Source organism: Lepidochelys kempii, chromosome 10, assembly GCF_965140265.1.
Source record: "Lepidochelys kempii isolate rLepKem1 chromosome 10, rLepKem1.hap2, whole genome shotgun sequence".
Lineage (NCBI taxonomy): Eukaryota > Metazoa > Chordata > Testudines > Cheloniidae > Lepidochelys > Lepidochelys kempii.
In genome coordinates, this window is record NC_133265.1 from 8,033,354 (window position 1) to 8,053,855 (window position 20,502).

At 51.5% G+C, this 20,502-nt stretch overlaps 2 protein-coding genes across 3 annotated transcripts; one reads left to right on the forward strand and one right to left on the reverse strand.

The window, feature by feature from the left end:
• The first annotated feature begins 847 nt into the window (after positions 1 to 847).
• Positions 848 to 3,616, forward strand: RASD1 (ras related dexamethasone induced 1). 2 transcript variants are annotated; one of them, XM_073361849.1, is made up of 2 exons: positions 848 to 1,222; positions 2,376 to 2,762. In XM_073361849.1, exons 1-2 carry the CDS (start codon positions 937 to 939, stop codon positions 2,657 to 2,659), a joined length of 570 nt encoding a protein of 189 aa, XP_073217950.1. In that variant the 5' UTR covers positions 848 to 936; the 3' UTR covers positions 2,660 to 2,762. The 2 variants fall into 2 exon arrangements, with proteins under 2 accessions (XP_073217950.1, XP_073217949.1); XM_073361848.1 differs by having other exon boundaries at positions 849 to 1,222; positions 2,302 to 3,616.
• A 3,275-nt stretch (positions 3,617 to 6,891) lies between these two features.
• MED9 (mediator complex subunit 9) lies at positions 6,892 to 13,563 on the reverse strand. The gene is made up of 2 exons (XM_073361377.1): positions 13,195 to 13,563; positions 6,892 to 7,658 (listed from the first exon to the last, which is right to left on the reverse strand). The coding sequence occupies exons 1-2, from the start codon at positions 13,389 to 13,391 to the stop codon at positions 7,442 to 7,444; spliced, it is 414 nt and encodes a 137-aa protein (XP_073217478.1). The 5' UTR covers positions 13,392 to 13,563; the 3' UTR covers positions 6,892 to 7,441.
• Positions 13,564 to 20,502: the final 6,939 nt, after the last annotated feature.

Below are 20,502 nucleotides of genomic sequence, written 5' to 3' on the forward strand. Positions count from 1 at the left end.
CGAGCCCCCATTCCCCCACAGCCTGGATAGCAACTTGGGGCTACACTGAAACGGGGAAATCGCGGTGGGGAGGGGGGGGGGAATAAATGGCAATCATCATAATAGCTAGGACCCGTCCGGGCGCCCGCCGGGCTCTGTGTGTGGGGCGTGGGAGGCTAACTTTGGCACCTAGAGAAAGGGGTGGGGGGAAATACACGAGGCCAAATCAGTCGCTCTTCAGTGTAAGTGACAAAGGGGTGAATCAGACCCTAGATCCGCGTGTGCGTAAACAACAAGTCAACGTCTCCCGCTCCATCGACGGCCTCTTTTCAACCACTGTGATCGGGAAATCTTCCCCCCGTTCCCCGGGCTGCCGTGCTCACAAAGCCTGGCCAGGCACCGTTGTATGTAATTGACCGACAATATCCATCGATTCTTCCCGCTTCTCCCTCCCCCCTTCTTCCCGCAGGCAGCCCCCTTCCCTGCCCGGGAGCGCTCTGGGCTGAAACAAACCAGCCCGGAGCTGGATGGCTTCTGGCGTAGCTGGGGCGGGGATCGTGTAGCCAAGAGGAGGGTGGCACCGAATCCAGCTGGGAGGGGTGGGGTGGGGTGGGGGGGCTAATTGCAAAGTGCCCAGGACCATTGCACGACGCCCCGTCTCCTCCGGGGGGGAGGGGGCTCTGCAGCCCCGGGGACCGGGCTCCAGCAATGCGGCAGGATGGTGGTCCCCCCGGGTCCCCAGCGCAGGCAGAGACAGGCGGCCGTGCGCCAAGCCGCGCCCCCGGCCAGCCAGCTGCAAGCCGCCTCCCCGGTCTGTGACGCCGCCGAGGGGCGGGCGCGCCCGGCGCTGTATAAAGCCAGCGGCGCCCGGAGGCCGCTCACAGCGGACTCGCGGGCTGCTCGAGGAGGCGGGCGTCCCGCGGCCAGCCGTTCCCCAGATCCCCGCCGCCCGCTCCCATGAGACCCGCCGCCATGATCAAGAAGCTGTGCCAGAGCGAGTCCGAGCTGAGCATCCCGGCCAAGAACTGCTACCGCATGGTGGTGCTGGGCTCCTCCAAGGTGGGCAAGACGGCCATCGTCTCCCGCTTCCTGACGGGCCGCTTCGAGGAGCAGTACACGCCCACCATCGAGGACTTCCACCGCAAGTTCTACAGCATCCGCGGCGAGGTCTATCAGCTGGACATCCTGGACACGTCGGGCAACCACCCCTTCCCCGCCATGCGGCGCCTCTCCATCCTGACAGGTACGGGGGGCCGGGTCCCACCTCCCAGGGCTGGGGCCGGGGGGAGGCTGCAGCGTCCCTCTGGGTAGGGAAGGGAGCTGCTGGGGGGGGGTCCCAGCTGGGAATGCTCCTTGTGCCAGGGGACACTCCGCTCTCTGCCTGCAACGTCTCCCGCTCCCTCAGGGAAGATTTTGTGAGTGCCAAGGCGCTCGTGGTGCCGGGCGGGATCGAACCTGGCACCGCTGGAGCTTAGTGCAAGAGCCTCTACCCCATGAGCCAAAAGCCAGCGGCCCGTTAGCTAAGGCTGTAGAGCAGACTCATTAATCTCTGGCTCTCAAAGTGGTCTTGGTGTCACTAGTTGGGACACAACACCACGCCTGGAAGGTGTGTGGGTTACACTAGGAAAGTGAACCAAGCAAGGGCCGGGCGGGTGTGTTTACCCAACACCCATGCAGGGGGGCTGGAACAATTTGTCTAGTGGGGGTGCTGAAAGCCATTGAACCAAACTGTAAACCCTGTCCAGGATGGAAACCACTTCAAGCCAGGAAGTGCGGCAGCCCCCCTACTTCCAGTACCTATGCCCCCAACTGTCCGGGGTGGCTTGGATGGGGTGTGTGAGCCGCTCACACACAGCACACCTTGCAATGTAAATCTGAAAGCGCAGCAAAGCCTGGAGCTCGCTGGCTGCTTCTCTCCGCAGCTGCACCCTCACAAGCGAGCTAAGCCCCTCCACAGAGGCTGGCATTTGCATGCAAGCTCAGCAAACTGCCTAGGGAAATAAAGTTTGCTAACTCCCTACACCAGGCGAAGGTGGGAGCAAATAGGGAAATGCAGAGCACTGCTTCTGGTTCGTGCCAGGGCTAATTAGGGGCTGTCCATAAATTACCGAAGGCATATTTTGGTGGTCTTGTTTTTCAAGAAGACCCCCCCGCAACTCGTAACCCTGAAACAAACACACAATTCCATCCTGCGGTGCGGTAGTTTATGGTCAGCCCTTAGGGCAGTGCTGAGGTTGGGTGAGCTGATTGGGGACAGGGCGCTATCTCCACCCAGGACCAGGTCCTAACGTGCCCCCTCTCTTTGCCCCCTCTCTCCTGCAGGAGATGTCTTCATCTTGGTGTTCAGCTTGGACAACCGGGACTCCTTTGAGGAGGTGCAGCGGCTGAAGCAGCAGATCCTGGAGACCAAGTCTTGCCTGAAGAACAAGACCAAGGAGAACATGGAGGTGCCCCTGGTCATCTGTGGCAACAAGGGGGATCGAGACTTCTACCGGGAGGTAGCGCCCCGGGAGATCGAGCAGCTGGTCGGGGCAGACCCTCAGAAATGTGCCTATTTCGAGATCTCCGCCAAGAAGAACAGCAGCCTGGACCAGATGTTCCAAGCACTCTTTGCCATGGCCAAGCTGCCCAGCGAGATGAGCCCGGACCTGCACCGCAAGATCTCGGTGCAGTACTGTGACATGCTGCACAAGAAGGCGCTCAAGGGCAAGAAGCTGCTGAAGGAAGGGGCCGAGGGCAGCAGCAGCAGGGAAGCCTATGGCATTGTGGCCCCCTTTGCCCGCCGGCCCAGCGTGCACAGTGACCTCATGTACATCCGGGAGAAGGCCATCGGCGGCGGGCAAGCCAAGGACAAGGAGCGCTGTGTGATCAGCTAGGAGCATCCTGCCGCCCCACTCCTCCCCTCCCCAAAAAGGGAGGGAGATACATGGGGGGGAAGCTTGTTTCATAATAAACTCTGGCCGCCCAGGGGTGGTATGTGCCCTGGCCAGGGTGGCATCTGCCCAGGGGGCAGGTTACCTCCCACCCCCAGCCCAAGGGGATGATTTGCATCTGCTGTCCTCTGCACCCACTTCTGGGGTGCAATGGGGGGCTGCTGATGATGCTGGGGACACCCTCCCCCCCACAATGATGAGAGACTGAGGACTTTGTGAGCACAGATGAGGAGCCTGGTAGTGGAAAGACATTGACTCTAAGGCACCTCCCCACCTTCGCCAGCATAGGCCAGTGCACTGCCTTACAGAAGAGACTTGGGGTGGGAAGATATGGTTTGGACTTGAGAAACCAGCCAACACTGAGCTCTGGAAAGGGGCTTTGTGTGTGTACATTTCTCTGAGCCAGGAGAGCTGCAGGAGGACACTTCCCGCTGTCGCAATCATCTGGCAGGCCCCTCCACTGGCCTCTCTTACAGAAGCAGAGATGGGTGTGTGTGAAAACCTGACTTTTGTTTACATTTGTCTTGCCTGATTTGGAGGGAAAAAAAAGCTTTTTTTTTGTTTTTGTTTTTTTTTAAATAGGCACTTTATGTAGGGTAGTGTGCGTCCTGGACATGAACAAAATCATATGCAAGTGTTTTCTACGCTCCATGTTTTAAGTTTACTATTTTTTTCTACAAAAATAAAACCCTTTTTTAAATTAATCTGTTCCAGGTTTGTCTTTGATTCCTCATGGTGTTTCTCAGCATTTGCAAAGCCTCCCCCTATGAGGTATGGAACATCTATATTGAAGCTGAGCAACTGTGTTTACTTATGATAGCCCCCTCCAATCAAAACCTTCCCTCTACTTACTTCCCTTCATCCCCAGTGCAAAGGTTCCCATTACTGGAAGTGCATGACAAGATTTATTTCAACACAACAAAGTAATTCGGAGGAGAGGTCACATGAACTGTGCTGCCAAAACAGAGCACTGATTGGGCTAAAACTTTTTCTGATTACAAAAAGAAAAGGAGGACTTGTGGCACCTTACAGACTAACCAATTTATTTGAGCATAAATTGCTCAAATAAATAAATAAATAAAAGCATAAATTGGTTAGTCTCTAAGGTGCCACACGTCCTCCTTTTCTTTTTGCGAATACAGACTAACACGGCTGTTACTCTGAAACCTGTCATTTTTCTAATTACGGTACCTTGCATTGAACCATAGGGTGACATCTAGAGGGCAGATGGAAAAGTGAAATATTTTCGCTCCTAGCCTATAAGTGCATGTGATCATAAATACTAGTAGGACATCTGTCATAGGAAATGTGGGTAAAATGAGATGTGACACAACTTCATAATCAATTAAAATCGCTCCTAGGACCAGGCACTACAGTAATAGAAGTAACAATCTCCTGCCCTGTTTTTTCGCACTTGAAACACACATGCAATTCTATCATAAAAGGCTTTTTACCAATAGTAACTTGCACTCAAATCAGAGAGACCTTTTTCCCTTTGCAACACACCTAAAGGAAACATTCCACTTAAAAAGGCCCCATACTTGCATTTGAAAGAACTACTGTTCCAAATAGCCAAGACTGCCAGAACTGAAAGAAAACGGGGAAGGAATACATTCTCATTTTTTTTCTAGTTTGCTTACTTGGTGATTTTGAAAACACGTTAGGACTGGTTTCTCAGGGCTGCTGGATACCACCAACTCCCACTGATCTCAATTGCTCAGATCCTCTGGAAAAATTAGGCCTTTTGTGTTTAGCCAGTCTCCTTGTTTCACTAGTCAGTTCCCCCTGTTATTTCCCTTGCCCCCTACCCCAGCAATCGAGGCCAGAAATATATCGTTAATTTAAAGATAAGGAAAATGTGCTTCTGAAACAGCTTTTAGTACACTTAAAAAAACCCAAACCAACCTGACTGGATTTTAAGTTGAAGGGGTGACTTTCACCTGCAATTGCACATTTCTCTGAGCTTACACTTGATTCTTCCATCTCTAGTACATGCACAGTTCATGGAATGTATATTGAAAACTAGATGGATTATTTCTCCATGTGAAATAGATGCCAAATTTACTGATCTTAGACAATGGCTGGCAGAAATGCACTGCCCACGTTCATTTTCTATTGCGTATTTTAGGGTTCGGTTTCACTGAAACAAGAAAGGTTTATCCCAGGCCACCTTTGCGTCTTCCCAAAGAAACAAGAGCGTAGCGCTATTTTAAATGGGGTGCAGAGTGGCATATAATAAGCAAGCTGCTGGTAATTTGGACTGTCCCAGCAGGGGGTCCCTGCCCTTAGCAGAAACACTTTCCTTCTGGCTGGCAAAGGGAAAGCAATTTCAAAACAGAATTTGTTGCTGCTCTTGACAGGAATGAGCTTTCTCTCTCTTCCAGGGACTCTACCGGCTTCTCTGTGTCCTTGTGTTATATGCAAATAACCTGCATTCTAGTGACTGGCACAGTATTTCATCATAATTTATAAGAGCACTTCACAAGAAAGGCTGGGACCCAGCCAACCCTGGGCACACATGCTTGAAACTGTACACATAATACTTTTATTAGCCAGTGAGGTACAGTGAGATCTCCTATGATAACCGTGTTTACCTCCATTTCCCATGGAAGGGGCAGGCAGGCAGCAGGCAATTCCGAGGTAGGACTCAGCAAGCTGTCCCTTGCTCTATTTGAACATGATCCAACGTTCAGCAATTTTCATTGGTTGTAACCGGAGGTGCCCTCAGTTACTGCCCTGGAAACCCACTTTCTCATCTCTGCGCGCCCCTGCACTGAAGCCAGGGTGTTTACGTCAGGGGTGAATCAGACCCATCCAACTCTGCTATTTTACGTGGGTACAAATAAGGTGCAGAATTGGCTCACACCACCTCGCTGCATTGATGGACTAGCCGATGGCCCAACCCACCACCGCCCATCTCCTCAATCTGAGCACTTGCTGGACTCTTCCCCGTCAAGTTGTCTTCTCCTCCTGCCTCTAGTTTATACAGTTGAAATATTGGGGGGTGAATTTGCTTCTTGTGAAAGCGAAGGCAACAAAGGCCTGGCTAGCATTACTGCTAATACCGGCAGGCACTGCACAAACTTCTCCCTGCCCAGCCAATACATCCCAGTCCTGGTCAAGTCCCAGGCTCCCCTTGAGCAGAGACCAGGTGGTGTGCTGTAGTGTGTGGTGGCCGCAGTGTCCGTGGGGCGAGGGAAATGAACCCACCACTGTTTTTACACTGGTGACCAAGGCCCAGATCCTGCAAACCTCACTCCCGTGGCAGGGCGGTGCTCTTAAACAGGAGTTGCACCCAGGTCTCAAGAAATGAAAGGCTAGAGGCCTTAATCCAGAGTCACCAGCCTATCTATGGGCCAAATTCTTCCCTGGTGCAACTCCACTGACTTGAATGGCCCAGTTGCTGCTAGCTGGCTATAGGCCAATCTCCCTTCCCATCTCCATGGGGCTGTTTACTAGATACTTGCCTGGGCCCCTGTGTCCTGCACTGGAGCTGCACAAAGCACTTCATCTCCCTCCGCAGCGCGGGGGCAGGGGTTAACACAGCACAGGACAAGTGTCCAAATGCTTGAGGCCGATGTAGGCAGGCAGTGGATCCTCCCCTTGATTAAAGTACTCTGGGGCACGCAGCTGGCCTCTGAGAGATTCTGCGGTCAGCCCCGCTGGTGGAAAGTGTAATAACCACTACAGTCAACAGGGTTACTCAGACTGACTCCAGGGCAACCGGGAGTGACACTGCTTCTGTGAGTTGGGAATCGAGGTACCTAAATCCCTGTGACATTCACTCAGAGCTGAGCACTGACTACTCCTTTAAAAATTCCCAGCCTACATCTACCAGGCTATTTGGCCCCAGCCCTGCTTTTAGAAAAGCAATGGAAGGAGAAAGCACCCAGAGCAGCTCTGTGGTCTCCTGTGCTTTCAGAACGATAGCCCTGTGCCGTCCGCGCATGCTCGGTACAGATGCAAGAAGTGCCACTCAGGGTTTTCAAATCTTTACTTGGATCATCTCAGATACAAGCATCACTTATGGAAGAAAAAAAAAAAAATCAAGGTGATAAATACAAAAGCAGTTGTAATCAATCCTTTCTCTCCAGACACACACTCTGCAACCAGCGCACGGGGGACCGTGTCCGCTGCCTCCGGGGGGCAGGGCAGGAAGCTCCATTCTGCCGATTTCCACAAAAGGGAAGAAAATGCCCCCTCTTTCTGGTTGCAGGCAGTAATGTTGCCACCAGATCATTTACTCCTCATAGCAAGGTGGGGAGCGTAATCCCTCCTGCGTGCTTGCATTAAAAAAAAAAAAGAGACGCACTCCAGAACAGAGAGATATATAAATACACGCAGTCCCACAGCAGATCAAAGCAAACGAACCGCTGCAATCATCATACGTCAGGTACACAATGTTCTCCCGGGTTAATGTCACATGGCTGCGATCCACACAGCAGCAACCTTGTAGGAAGAAGACAGAAAAGAAGGGGAGGGGATGTCTTGCTTTCCCCTGGGGCCCGGCTTGTCCTGTCCCTTCCCTCCTACTCCTTGGGGATTTCAAACATGCAAAGGCTCTTGTATTTCTGCAGCAGTTCGTTCTTGGTCCTGACTTGCTCCCTCAGGCTGCGCAGCTGCTCTTGCTGCTGCTCGGGGCTCACACCGATGCCAGGCATGGCGCTGATCATCTTTCTCATCTCCTGGAATTTGGTCTTGAGTTCGTTCAGCACCTGGTGGACATCCTGGCTGTCCTTGTCCATGCTGCAGGGAGGCAGAGAGCAGATACGACAGCTCACACCTTGCATCAGATGGACTCAGGGGGCTACGTCCCTCCCGACACAGACTCCTCCGCAGCCACCCACCAGAAGCCAGCAGGGATGAGAAGAGGGGCGTGGCCACGGGCGGTTAACTACATATGCCCAACTCTGACGTGACTGCTGATATTCTGGGCAGCCCCAGTCAAGTGACATTAGCCCTAAAGCCACATGGCGGCTCTGGATCACTGTGTCTTGTTGAACGCATGCACCCACAGAATAGTCACACGGGTCAGGAGACGGCTTGAGGCTCTAACGTTGACCATGAATCAGGCCCACTTTCCCCCCCTGTTAAGCGCCCATCCCCCTCCGCCCATCCCCCTCCCTATAAAGAAGTCCCATGTCACCACCACGTTCCTCTGGCTAGAAAGGCTGCATGGGATCCCTTCTGGAACCTCTCAATGGCATTCGTTGACCAGCCAGGGTGTGTCACCATAATATGATGCACACTGTCCTCTTCCAGCAGAGCTGGCCATACCCACCCTCACCCCCGGGGCTCTTCTCTCTTCTTAGCCCGGAGGGTGAGACAGAACCAGTGCCCCCAGCTGTCCTGGCAGCCGAGCAGCAATGCTGAAGGGCCACTGGCCTAGATGGTCTCCTCCAGCTTCTGTGACTCATGCTCACAGAGCCTGCCTCCTGTTGCACTTTCCAGATGTGATAAAATGGTTTCAACTGTAATGAGCAGGAGAGGGGCTGGGGAGAGGAGGAGGGACCGAGAGAGCTGACGGGAGCCGGACTCGGGGCAGGGAAGCTGCGGGAGCACGTCCCCAAACGCAGCTCTGCTAATGCCCCTCACTCCAGACCCGCAGCCCCAACATGCCTCCGCCTCGACCTGCAACACACCTTGCTGCCTTCAGCCTGCCCTCCCCACCCACTCCACAGCCCTGCCAATGCTCCTCTGCACCCGCTCCTGCTATTCCAGTCCACGGCTCCCTATGTCCAACTTTGCCTGCAGCATCCTGTTAGTCCAGCCCTGCGTAGCACAGAATCAAATCTGGTTTGAGGCAGCACTGTCCAGCGGATAAGGACTCAGGAGACTTGGGCTCTAGTCTATAATTTGCTAGGGGACCTTGGGCGAGTCACCCCCTTCTATGCCTCAGTTTCCCCTCCCACGTTTTGCCCGTCTCCTCTACTTAGACTGTGCCCTGTTCAGAGCAGGGACTGGCTCTTACTACATGTACATACAGTGCCTAGCACGATGGGGATCCGATTTTGGTTTGGGGCCTGTAATACAAATAATTAATAAACAGCAACATCACTGGTAGCTGACAGGAATCAGATGCATTCTGCCATTCAAGCTACAAACAGGTTCCTTGAACTAAACCATAAGGAACGCCAGAGAAAATAACGCTCCACACACTCAGAAAGACTCACTCTCTCTCTGAGGGGACATTAACACCCCCAGAAAGGAGAGAGGGTGCCCTGTTTTAAAACCAGCTGCTTTCTCAGCATGCTCCATTTTTAAAAATAGCTTAGCATCTGCGATGCCATTGCTAACACTTAGAAAAGTCTCACCTGGCTCAGAGGATTTGCTTCCCGGCTTTGGAAACCCATTGCTAATGGGTAGAGTGGGATTGTAAAGGCCTTTGAAAACCACAAGCCTGCTCAATAGCCAGCTCTAAAAACAAGACGGGCTTGGCATTGCAGGGGCAGAGAGGGATTCAGTTATAACTTTGGGGAATAATGACACAGCCCAAAGGGAAATGTTTAAGCAGATGGCGCCCATTGGTTTGAATATTCATTCTTTCCAAGCTTACTCAGGTAGGACATTTTACCGCCAAAATATTCATCACTCCCTTCCTACGTAAAACTGCAGCTGAATGCTGGAATGGGCTGTCAGTGAGCAAGCATCTAAATCACAATCAATCATGAACACCCAGGTAGAATTGAGTGACTGTGGGTAGGGCCCTTCGGAGAGAATCAAGTTCATCTGATCATTGACTGGCTTCCTCGCGCTCACGCTGGTGTAACTCTAACTTCAGTGGGATCACTCCTGATTTACACCACTACGAGAGCTTAGAAATAAGGCCCTACACTTCTGCGAGGGCCTGCTCCACTAGTGGAAAGAGTTCCACTAACTCAATGACATTTGGATCAAGCCCCGAGAGTGGTGGAGCTTTTTAGACCGAGGGCAAAGAGTTGGCAGAAATTCCAGGGACTGAAACAATAGGCAAGGGTGTGTGCCCTTGAATGTCTGTTAGTTTACAACACACATCCCCAGTGACACTGCAGATGAGAGGCACACTATCTTATGTTCAAGTCCTGACTTTGTGATAAGCGATCATTTGAAAGGAAGATTCATTTGCAACCTGCCAGGGTTATGAACGAATACACCCTAGCACAGGAAAGCTCGGCTCCCCAGCTGTCAGCTGGATGAAGCATCACTCTCTAATGCTAGCAGTTAGAGAGAGGCTGGGCAATGGGACACCTGGGGCCTTTCATCTCTTGCTCGCAAGGTCATTGGCTGATGGCTGTTTGGTGACCTCTGTGAAATGAGTTGGGCGAGTCTCAGTCCAGTTTCCAGCAGACAAACCTTCTAATTGAAAAAAAAACCCACCACCACACCTGGCACTAAGTACTTCCAATGCCGGTAGTCTCCAGGGGTGGGGGCAAAGGTGACACCTTGTTTCCTTTTCCCACCGCCTTCTCTGTGCCATGATGCCCCACGCATAGAAACATGCACTCGCCTTCCACAGCCACCAGCGAGATCCTTCCTGAAACTCCTCTCTCCCATGACACCCACCAGCCTGTGAGTTCAAAATGATCACTTCCGTTATTCCCCCTCCTGTGTTCCCCCGTGTGTCCTGCTTTCCCTGGGCCTGCCTGTCAGGCTGCAAAGGCTCTGGACATGTCTACACTGCAATTAGATACCTGCGGCTGGCCCGTGCTGGCTGATTCGGGCTAAGGGGCTGTTTAATTGCAGTGTAGACGTTCATGCTGGGGCCTGCACTCTGGGACCTTCCCCTCTTTACTAGCCCCTCCAAGTGCTCCCTGCCAAACAGGGTTAAGGCACAAGGGTGGAGCAGCGTGGCGGGAGCTGGCATCAGCACCCTCTGTGCTGACCCTGTTTTGTGCGTACATGGCAGTCTTCAGTGCCCAGGGCTGTTAAGCCAGCCCTGACTTCACACAAACAAAACATGTGAAAGGGGGGTTATCAGAATGTCAGGGCTAGAACTCCTCAGGTGGCCTCAGATCTACTCCGGACCAATATACTTGTCCAGACACTGATCCTGAATCAGAAAGACAAAATTCCAAACGCTACCATGAGATGATCCACCACCCTCTTTTTAAGGGGCTAGAGCAGGAAAACGTTCCTGAACTGGCCTGCGCTGACCAGGCCCTTTGCCAGGACTGTGTGTTTGTCTGGCACAGTTAGATGCAACTTAAACACTAAACTGGGAGGAGTGGTAGATATGCTGGAGGATAGGATACAGAGGGACCTAGACAAATTGGAGGATTGGGCCAAAAGAAATCTGATGAGGTTCGACAAGGACAAGTGCAGAGTCCTGCACTTAGGACGGAAGAATCCAATGCACCGCTACAGACTAGGGACCGAATGGCTAGGCAGCAGTTCTGCAGAAAAGGACCTAGGGATTACAGTGGACGAGAAGCTCGATATGAGTCAGCAGTGTGCCCTTGTTGCCAAGAAGGCCAATGACATTTTGGGATGTATAAGTAGGGGCATTGCCAGCAGAACGAGGGACGTGATCGTTCCCCTCTATTCGACATTGGTGAGGCCTCATCTGGAGTACTGTGTCCAGTTTTGGTCCCCACACTACAAGAAGGATGTGGAAAAATTGGAGAGAGTCCAGCGGAGGGCAACAAAAATGATTAGGGGTCTGGAACACATGACTTATGAGGAGAGGCTGAGGGAGCTGGGATTGTTTAGTCTGCGGAAGAGAAGAATGAGGGGGGATTTGATAGCTGCTTTCAGCTACCTGAAAGGGGGTTCCAAAGAGGATGGATCTAGACTATTCTCAGTGGTAGCGGATGACAGGACAAGGAGTAATGGTCTCAAGTTGCAGTGGGGGAGATTTAGGTTGGATATTAGGAAAAACTTTTTCACTAGGAGGGTGGTGAAACACTGGAATGCGTTACCTAGGGAGGTGGTGGAATCTCCTTCCTTAGAAGTTTTTCAGGTCAGGCTTGACAAAGCCCTGGCTGGGATGACTTAATTGGGGATCGGTCCTGCTTTGAGCAGGGGGTTGGACTAGATGACCTCCTGAGGTCCCTGCCAACCCTGATATTCTGTGATTCTATGAAATCCAAAAATGGACAATGATTTTTAGATACTAGGTTTACACTTCAGGCACAGTTCGGCTACTGAATCCGACTGACCTATGCGCACGAGGGAAACAATGCCTGATTTAAAAAAGCATTTCTTGAACGCCAGACATCAGCCAACTTGAGACAAACTTTCTCGGAAACTCTGGGCCAGATTGTCAGCAGGTGTAAACTCCATGGCACCTGCCCTGATTTACTCCAGCGGAGGCTCCGGCCCACAGGGTCAATGCCAGAAAGGTACAACTAGATCAAGACGCATCAAATGAAAATAACTTAAAACTAATCAAGCCTGGAGTAAAGCAGCCTCATGAAATCAAAGCAGCATAGAATCATAGAATCATAGAATATCATAGAATCATAGAATATCAGGGTTGGAAGGGACCCCAGAAGGTCATCTAGTCCAACCCCCTGCTCAAAGCAGGACCAGTTCCCAGTTAAATCATCCCAGCCAGGGCTTTGTCAAGCCTTTGTCAAGCAGGTTGAACTGAAGGCGCTGCAGAAGGAATTCCATCACCCTCAATGCAGGGCCGTTCCTTACGTTTTACCACCCATGCCAGGGGACTCCCATCACCTTCCTGGATCCAAGTGACTTATGGTTCCCACCCGATGCGTGGCCCCGGAATGCCATGCTGCTTGGCTCCAGATAGCAGGCTGCACGCTAGAAACACTCCTCTCTGCCAGGGATGCCCCTCCCTGCTGAAGAGAAGGGCAGCCCACACCTTCGCTCCGAATGGCTCCACAAGCAGAGCCTTGGCCATCCTCTGTAGTGCGGCTGGTGGCCTGGGGCAAGCAGGGGACCTGGGATGGAGGGGATCCCTGGAACCCTAGTGATCTCGGCCCTCTGGAAAGCAAGGTGGATCGTCCACTAGTTCTCTACTTGTGAGAGGGGGGGATATGGAGAGATACCCCACGATCTCTGGGACAGCAGGGGGGGAATCCCTAGTGATATCTCTCTGTGCTCCTTGTGGGGTGAAAAGATTCCCCAGATCTCTAAAGGACAGGGGAACCCCAGCGAGATCTCTGGAGCAGTCCCATGGGATATCCCCAGTGATCTCTTTGCAGAACGGGGCGCTGGAGGGACCCCCGGGATCTCTCCCCGGAGTGGGGCGCTGGGGGGGGAACCCCAAGGCTGGGCGCTGGGGGGGGGACCCCAAGGCAGCGGCGCCGGGGGGGCGGGGGGGAAAGCACGGGCACGTTACCATTTGATGATATCATGGACCAGGGGCAGGAAGGAGAAATCCTCCTGGCCCTGCTGCTGGGGCGGCGGCGGCGGCTGGAGCTGGGGCTTCTGCTCTCCCTGCTGCTCCGGGGGCTGCGGGGCTTGGAGCGGGGCCGGCGGCTGCGGCTGCTGCTCCTCCGCCGGCCGCACCCCCACACCGGCCCCGCCAGTAGCCATGGTCCCCGGGCTCCCCTCCGGCTGCAGCCCGTCGCGGCTAATGCGCGTCCCCCAGGCCCGGCCCCCTTGCAGCCAGACATAGGCCGATTGCAGCCGCGGCTCCTCTCTAACACGTCAGCTGCGCCGGGGGTGTGGACAGGGCTGGCTCGCCCTGCCTGCCTGCCTGGCGCGCCGGGGCTCTCTGCAGCCTGCCGCCCCGGGGGGCTGCGCGCCAGCCGGGCAGCGGGCGGCTCCAGCCCGGGCGTGCAGGAGCGTGGTTGCGGTGTCTTGCCCCGCTGCATGCAGGCATGAGGCCCGGGGAGTTGGGGGCGGCTGGGGTACGGAGCTGCCGCCTGCCCGGCCCCTTAGCGGAGCTCGCTGCCCAGTGCCCGAAACGTGGGGCCCCCTTCCCATGGAGCGTTCCACAGCCCTGCGCAGTTCCCTGGGTCAGGGGTTCTCAAACGTTTGGCCTGGTGACCCCTTTCACACAGCAAGCCTCCGAGTGCGAGGCCCCTTATCAAACACTTTAAAATATGTTTCAGAGCAGCAGCCGTGTTAGTCTGGATTCGCAAAAAGAAAAGGAGGATTTGTGGCACCTTAGAGACTAACCAATTTATTTGAGCATGAGCTTTCCTGAGCTACAGCTCAGTTTAACGCCATGATAAATGCTGGAAGCAAAAGGGGGAGTGGGGCTGGAGGCTGACAGCGCGGGACCCCGCATGTAATAACCTGGCGACCCCCAGTTTGAGAGCCCCGGCTCTGTGGGCAGACATCCTCTAACTCATGTTGGGTTAATTTGAAGTCGTTTTCAAAGGCCTTCCCTTGAGGGAGGGTTTTTTGCCCTTCCCAGGGATCAGTTTTAAAGATCGCTCATTGGCGACCCTATTTTTGTGGGTAAAAATTAAAGGGCCCAGTTCGGCAACAGCGTTAACCAGCCCCTCTGGCTGGGGTAGTATCAGCCTTTGGGTCAAGTATGTAGTCCCTGATTTGTGTGTTAGAGGTTTGGGTTCAACGCTGCAGAAGACCGCTGTGTGTGTGTGTGTGTCCGCATATCACACCCACAAACAGTGAACAGAGAGCTGTTTATAAACAGTTCAGTTAGGAACCCGCAAGGAAAAATCAAATGCGCGGACACAGAATGGGGAAGAGCAGGGGAGCCTCTGGTCGTGCAGAAGAGGATCTGGAGGTTAGTCTCTAAGGTGCCACAAGTACTCCTTTTCTTTTTGCGAATACAGACTAACACGGCTGTTCCTCTGAAACCTGTCATAGTGGATTATGTAATGAATATGAGTCAACAACATGATGGTGTTGTGAACAAGGCAAAATATCATGCGGGGGTGTATTAACAGGAGTGTGGTGCGTAAGACATGGGAGGTCATCAATCTGCTCTGCTTGGCTCGGGTGAGGCATCAACTGGAGTATTGTGTCCAGTTTTGGGTGCCACATAAAGTTGTGGACAAATTGGAGAGAGTCCAGAGGCGAGCAGCAGAAATACTAAAAGGTTTAGAAAATGCGATTTATGATAAAAGGTGGGGGTTTTTTTAAGAAAAGGGTATGTTTAGTCTAGAGAACAGAATGCTGAGGGGGAACCTGGTAACAGGTTCTAATATGTTCAGGGCTGTTATAAAGAGGTTGATGATTGATTGTTCTCCATGTCCAGTGAAGGTGGGACAAGAAATAATTAGCTTAATCTGCAGCAAGGGAGATTTAGTTTATTTATTAGGGAAAACTTTCTGACTACAAAGGGGGTTAAGCAGTGGAACAGGTACCTACGGAAGTGGAATCCTGGAAGTTAGACGAAGAGGGAAATGCAACCTAGATGGAGCTACTGTAAGGTGGGTGCATAACTGGTTGGAAAATCGTTCCCAGAGAGTAGTTATCAGTGGTTCACAGTCATGCTGGAAGGGCATAAGGAGTGGGGTCCCGCAGGGATTGGTTCTGTTCAATATCTTCATCAATGATTTAGATAATGGCATAGAGAGTACACTTATAAAGTTTGCGGACGATACCAAGCTGGGAGGGGTTGCAAGTGCTTTGGAGGGTAGGATTAAAATTGAAAATGATCTGGACAAACTGGAGAAATGGTCTGAAGTAAATAGGATGAAATTCAATATGGACAAATGCAAAGTACTCCACTTAGGAAGGAACAATCAGTTGCACACATACAAAATGGGAAATGACTGCCTAGGAAGGAGTACTGCAGAAAGGGATCTGGGGGTCATAGTGGATCACAAGCTAAATATGAGTCAACAGTGTGACGCTGTTGCAAAAAAAGGAAACATCATTCTGGGATGTATTAGCAGGAGTGTTGTCAGCAAGACACGAGAAGTAATTCTTCTGCTCTACTCCACGCTGATTAGGCCTCAACTGGAGTATTGTGTCCAGTTCTGGGCACCACATTTGAGGAAAGATATAGACAAATTGGAGAAAGTCCAGAGAAGACCAACAAAAATGATAAAGGTCTAGAAAACATGACCTATGCACTGCCCACCCCACATTGGGTCAGTTGGGTGGCTCAACATGGGACCTCTGCCCCCATAGTCATCAGTCTGGAACTTTTCCCAAACATTGGATTCATCAACAAAAAGGGATCTATGGTGTGCTACACCAGCGCATAACAAAGCTTTCAGACAAAGACAAGAGTATGTAATAGTGTGGACAAAAGGCACTTCTTAGTATGACTAGGGAGGATAATTTCACCTTTGATTTGGTAATACAATTGACCTGCAATCCAGTATGTCCTATTTTTCCTCTATATAGTTTTGATTGTCATTTTTAATATAATTCAGTTGGCCGGTGCTCAATTCCTGGAATTTTCAAATGTCTCAAAATTGCCGGATCCCTTATGTCTTAAAACCATCTCATAAATTCATTTCTTGTTCAAATGGTTACTTAACCTATTTTCCTGGAGACCAGCTGAATAAATTAACCTTATCTATATTACTAATATAACATCCCTTTCTGTCATCCCATTATAAACTGCTTTCCCGCCTCCAAATTCGATCTAGTTTCAGAGGTTGCTTTCTGTCTCTTTAGATTTATTATCAATCATTTCATGCAACATCATCCAGTTCTTTTTACAGGTCCCCTCTATTAGATTTTATTCATTAATAGCCTCATATTTCAACTTGATCTTTGTGTTGCCATCGTGGTTTTACTCTGGCTATTATTATCAGCACCATTATGATTTTTATACTATGGCCAATACCGTTTGCAGCTTTATCTCATCCCACTGCAGCAGACTCACACATTTGACCTTCTGGAAATCTCACTGGGTGTTCTATTTAAAGCTTGCAAGTCTCAAAGATTCTTCAGAGGTTGTGTTCATTTAAGTACCACAAAGTCTTCAAATGTTCACCAGATTCTGGACCTGATTCTGGTGCCATTGAATTCCATGGCAAAACTCCTACTGGCTTTGACAAGCACAGAATTCAGCTTCTTTAGACTCTAACCCTCAGCTTGCAATGCCACAGGAACTGGAATTTGCACAAGATTTGTGCTATCCCCAGCTCCTGATGGGTCCAGAATTACCCTGAGAAGTAATATTTTGACTTTCAGATCCAAGAAACACAACTGTGAAAAAGCAGGCATAATAGGGGAATAAATCCTTTTTGTTTGGTTCCTGAAAAGTTTACCTTAAAATTCAGTGCAAGATGGGGCCCTGTCTTTAGGAGTAGAGCTGCTTGAAAAACATTTGATGGGACAGTTTTCCATCAGAACATGCAGCTGAGTTGAAATGGAAACATTTCGCAGAGCGTGAATCTTTCAACACAAATGTACCTGGGAGAAAGTTGAAATGAGTCTGTCACAGCGTAGCTGACCTTGGAGGGGGTCAGCCCCCAGCCTACTTATGACAGGCTCCAGTAAGGAGAACAAGCCAACCCAGATCCACTTGTGAGTTATTAAATTGCCCAAATGGCTGGGTGGCAATTAGTAAGTGAAGGAACACCTGGGCCTTTTAAAGGGTTATGAGGTCTCAGGCAGGGCACCTAGAGCATACAGAGGAATCCTCAGGAGTGGGATTTCTCAGGGGAGCTGTGTAGAGAGCTCAACAGAAAAGGGGACCTGGGAACAGTGATCCTAGGTGAAGCCGGTTCCAAAAGGTTAATGAGTGGCAAAGCCCCGAGGGAGACTGAGTCCCACTGAAAGGACCTTCCCCATAGCAGCAAGAGGTCCAGGTTGTTGGGGAACCAGTCCAGAGAAGAGATTCAGTGGTTTGAACTCTGCAGGGCTCTGAGGTTAGAGAAGGAACCCTTCCCCAGATGAGGGCAGGAGGTCTGACTCCAGAGTCAGGAGTCAGGCCAAGGATCCAGCGAAGTCAGGGGTTGGGTGTAGGAGAAGGGATCTGGAGCGAGGCAGCAAAGCAGGAACCAGGAGCGGAGGAGGAGCCCGGGCAAGGAGGATAGGAACAAAGTGGCCAGTAAGTTTCAAAGGAAAATAGCGATTGGTCTAAAAAAGCTGCCCAACGTGTCCCAGAACATCGGGGGGGGGAGGAGGGCTATGCGATATGCATCCCTGTGTCATCACGCTGGGTGGGGTTTGCATCCCTGTGTCATCACACTGAGCCTAGGGTGGGGCGCAGAACAAGAAAAATAAAAGCCCACAGAAAAAGCAGCCCCAAAGATAAAGCGAAAAGCCCCGCAGGCCACAACCAAGTAAAAAATGCCACCCAACCTTTAAAAGATAAGCCCAAAAGTCACTTGGAACAGGGGGGAGCACAGGGCTCAGGACTCAGGTGACAAAGTAGAGCCCTGAATGGGACTATTTTTTAATCCCACGCCTGCTGTTATAGCACCGGGTCCTGCGGGATCCCAGTCCTGCTGCAGGGCTCTATGCTAGTACCGTGCAGGAATCTGTCCATAGTGGCACCAGCCAGCCAGGGGTCCACACTCTCAGACTGGTGCAGGGCACGTTCCCTTGTCACTGAGGATGATAGTCAACGTAGAGAGTTTGATGTTTCCTAGCTCATGTTTGCTTGTTTTGCACGTCTGTGATTTTTTCCATCCCACTGAGAGAAGGGAGGGGGAAAGTCTGGAATTGCAGGGGGCTTCCCGGGGAGAGGCAGGGGAGAAGAGGGAGCAGATACAGCCATCAAACCAGGGGACTGTCAGGAAAAATGGGCATGTAGGTCATGTCAGCAAAGGGAAGTGAATATCCATCATCAGAGTCCCCTTGCGAAGGATCGCACAGCTGTACACACATGGCACTTCCCCTTTCACAATGACAAACGAGCCTTGTAACCTGTACAAACCTGACAGCTCAACCCTTCAAAGGGTGGCATTTTTCCAGAGGGTCAGACAGATGAATGCCTATGCAAATGTCGGTACAGTGTAGTCCTTTTCTCCAGAGTGTTTGGCATCTGGACAATGTAGGCAGCTTGGGGGCTATTTTTTGGGTAGGGCTCTTGTTCCGCAGGTTGGTGCAGTTAAGGCTGTGATGTTTTGTTTGCTTGCATATGTATAACCAGTAGGCAGCAGCTGTACACTTAGGAATGATATTTAGAGAAATTTAGGCAGGGGAGATAGACATGTTCAGCTTCTTCAAAGAACCTGCTGAACCTGCACGACAGCTGACATATGACATTCTCCAAGATCTAATTGCTTATTCATTCAGATAAACAGAACTTACAACACTATGTATAATCATGCTGTCTGGTAACTTCCAATATAGTTACATACACTCTGTGATATTCCCTGAGTTCTTTAATAACCAGAGTATGAGAAAAACAACACAACAAATTTAAAGGCCAGCAGGAATTAGAACGGCATGAGCAAGCCAGCTATACTCTTCCAAAAGACTATGGGCCACTCTCAGGACTGTCTCCAAATTCACATATTGAAAGTATGAACATAAGGGAGCATTTATAAACTCTAATCCTTTAACACATATCCCTTCAGGCTGCCCATGCTGGGGATCTGGCATATGACCACCATACAGACAATTCCTGCACGCCGGTGAGTATGGAGGTGGTAGGCGTGTCAGCTGAGATGCCCATCCTCTGGCAAGGTGGATGAATGCTGTGTTCAGAGACATTTGCAAAGGATCACGCCAGTTTTTTGCTGCTCTGGTGGGAGCTGACCAGCTATCCATCTTCCCCAGAGAATGCTTTGAGGGAGTGGGGAAGGGATTGCTGGTCCATAGAACGAAGGGGTGGGGTGCTCCAAGATCCCCTATTCAGACATAGAACAACTCTGTCCAATACTTGGCAGAGCAAGTAACGAGCACATGCTTCAGCAGGCATGAGAGTGGGGAGCTGCTGAGCATTCCTTATCTCCTTAGGGTAGCTGGGAGTGGCAAGGGGGGGTAGGGATGAGAGGCAGCTACTGCAGCGAGGACAAGTGAGGGTAGATAGAGGGCACTGGGAGCCAGTACATCTACTATTTTAGGTGGCCCCAGGCCTGCAAATCTGGTACTGGTACTGGATGTAAAGTGCCAGCAGAATCTATACAGGTGGAGGGTGTGGAGACCCCACCTTGTCCAGTTCCTGGCAGGTGTAGGTGTCCCTTAAGCTGCAAAAACAAACCATCAGCACTCAACATGCCAAATTCCTTCTTGGTGAGACTACACTGAGGTCTGTGGGGCTCCACCAGCGGTGGACTTGGCCCATTGTCCGATGCTCACTGCCAGGTATTTACATCTGCCGCTTGTCCTTCCACTCAGCAGACCGGCTTCTTAGTCTCTGCAACAGTCTCCACCGCAGCGCTCCCTGGGCTAAGGTGCCCGACGCTGGTTGCCTTCCCCACTATGCATGTTTAGCGCCTCTTGAGCATGCTCATTGCCTTGGTTAGGCGTGATCCTGCTGCCTGGGAGGGGGTGACGCTCACAGCTCAGGGGTGAATGCAAGTGCTGATGACCCAGACCTTTCGCAGCAGCACCGTAGCTGGGACAACAGCTGGGAGGCAGGGGCGGGAGTGGAAAGCTTGGCCTGGCTCTGGGGGCACCCTGTGAGCCCTCCCAAGCTGGTCACATAATCTTGCAGGCAGGGGTACTGACCATACGGGCAGACAGTGAAGGTCAGCCCACCCATGCTGCCAGTCACTAAATACTGCAGAGGGGATTCGACCGAGGGCACAGCAGTGTCTAGAGGTCTCAGGCTGGTTGCTGATGCCAGCCTGTAGCTGCCCAAACACAG

Excerpts from the sequence above, each read along its gene's own strand:
- MED9 (XM_073361377.1), bottom strand. The coding sequence starts at position 13,391 with ATGGCTACTGGCGGGGCCGGTGTGGGGGTGCGGCCGGCGGAGGAGCAG. Across the intron at positions 7,659-13,194 it reads GTCCATGATATCATCAAATG|CATGGACAAGGACAGCCAGG; the intron begins GTAACGTGCCCG and ends GCCTCCCTGCAG.
- RASD1 (XM_073361848.1), top strand. The coding sequence starts at position 937 with ATGAGACCCGCCGCCATGATCAAGAAGCTGTGCCAGAGCGAGTCCGAG. Across the intron at positions 1,223-2,301 it reads GCGCCTCTCCATCCTGACAG|GAGATGTCTTCATCTTGGTG; the intron begins GTACGGGGGGCC and ends TCTCTCCTGCAG.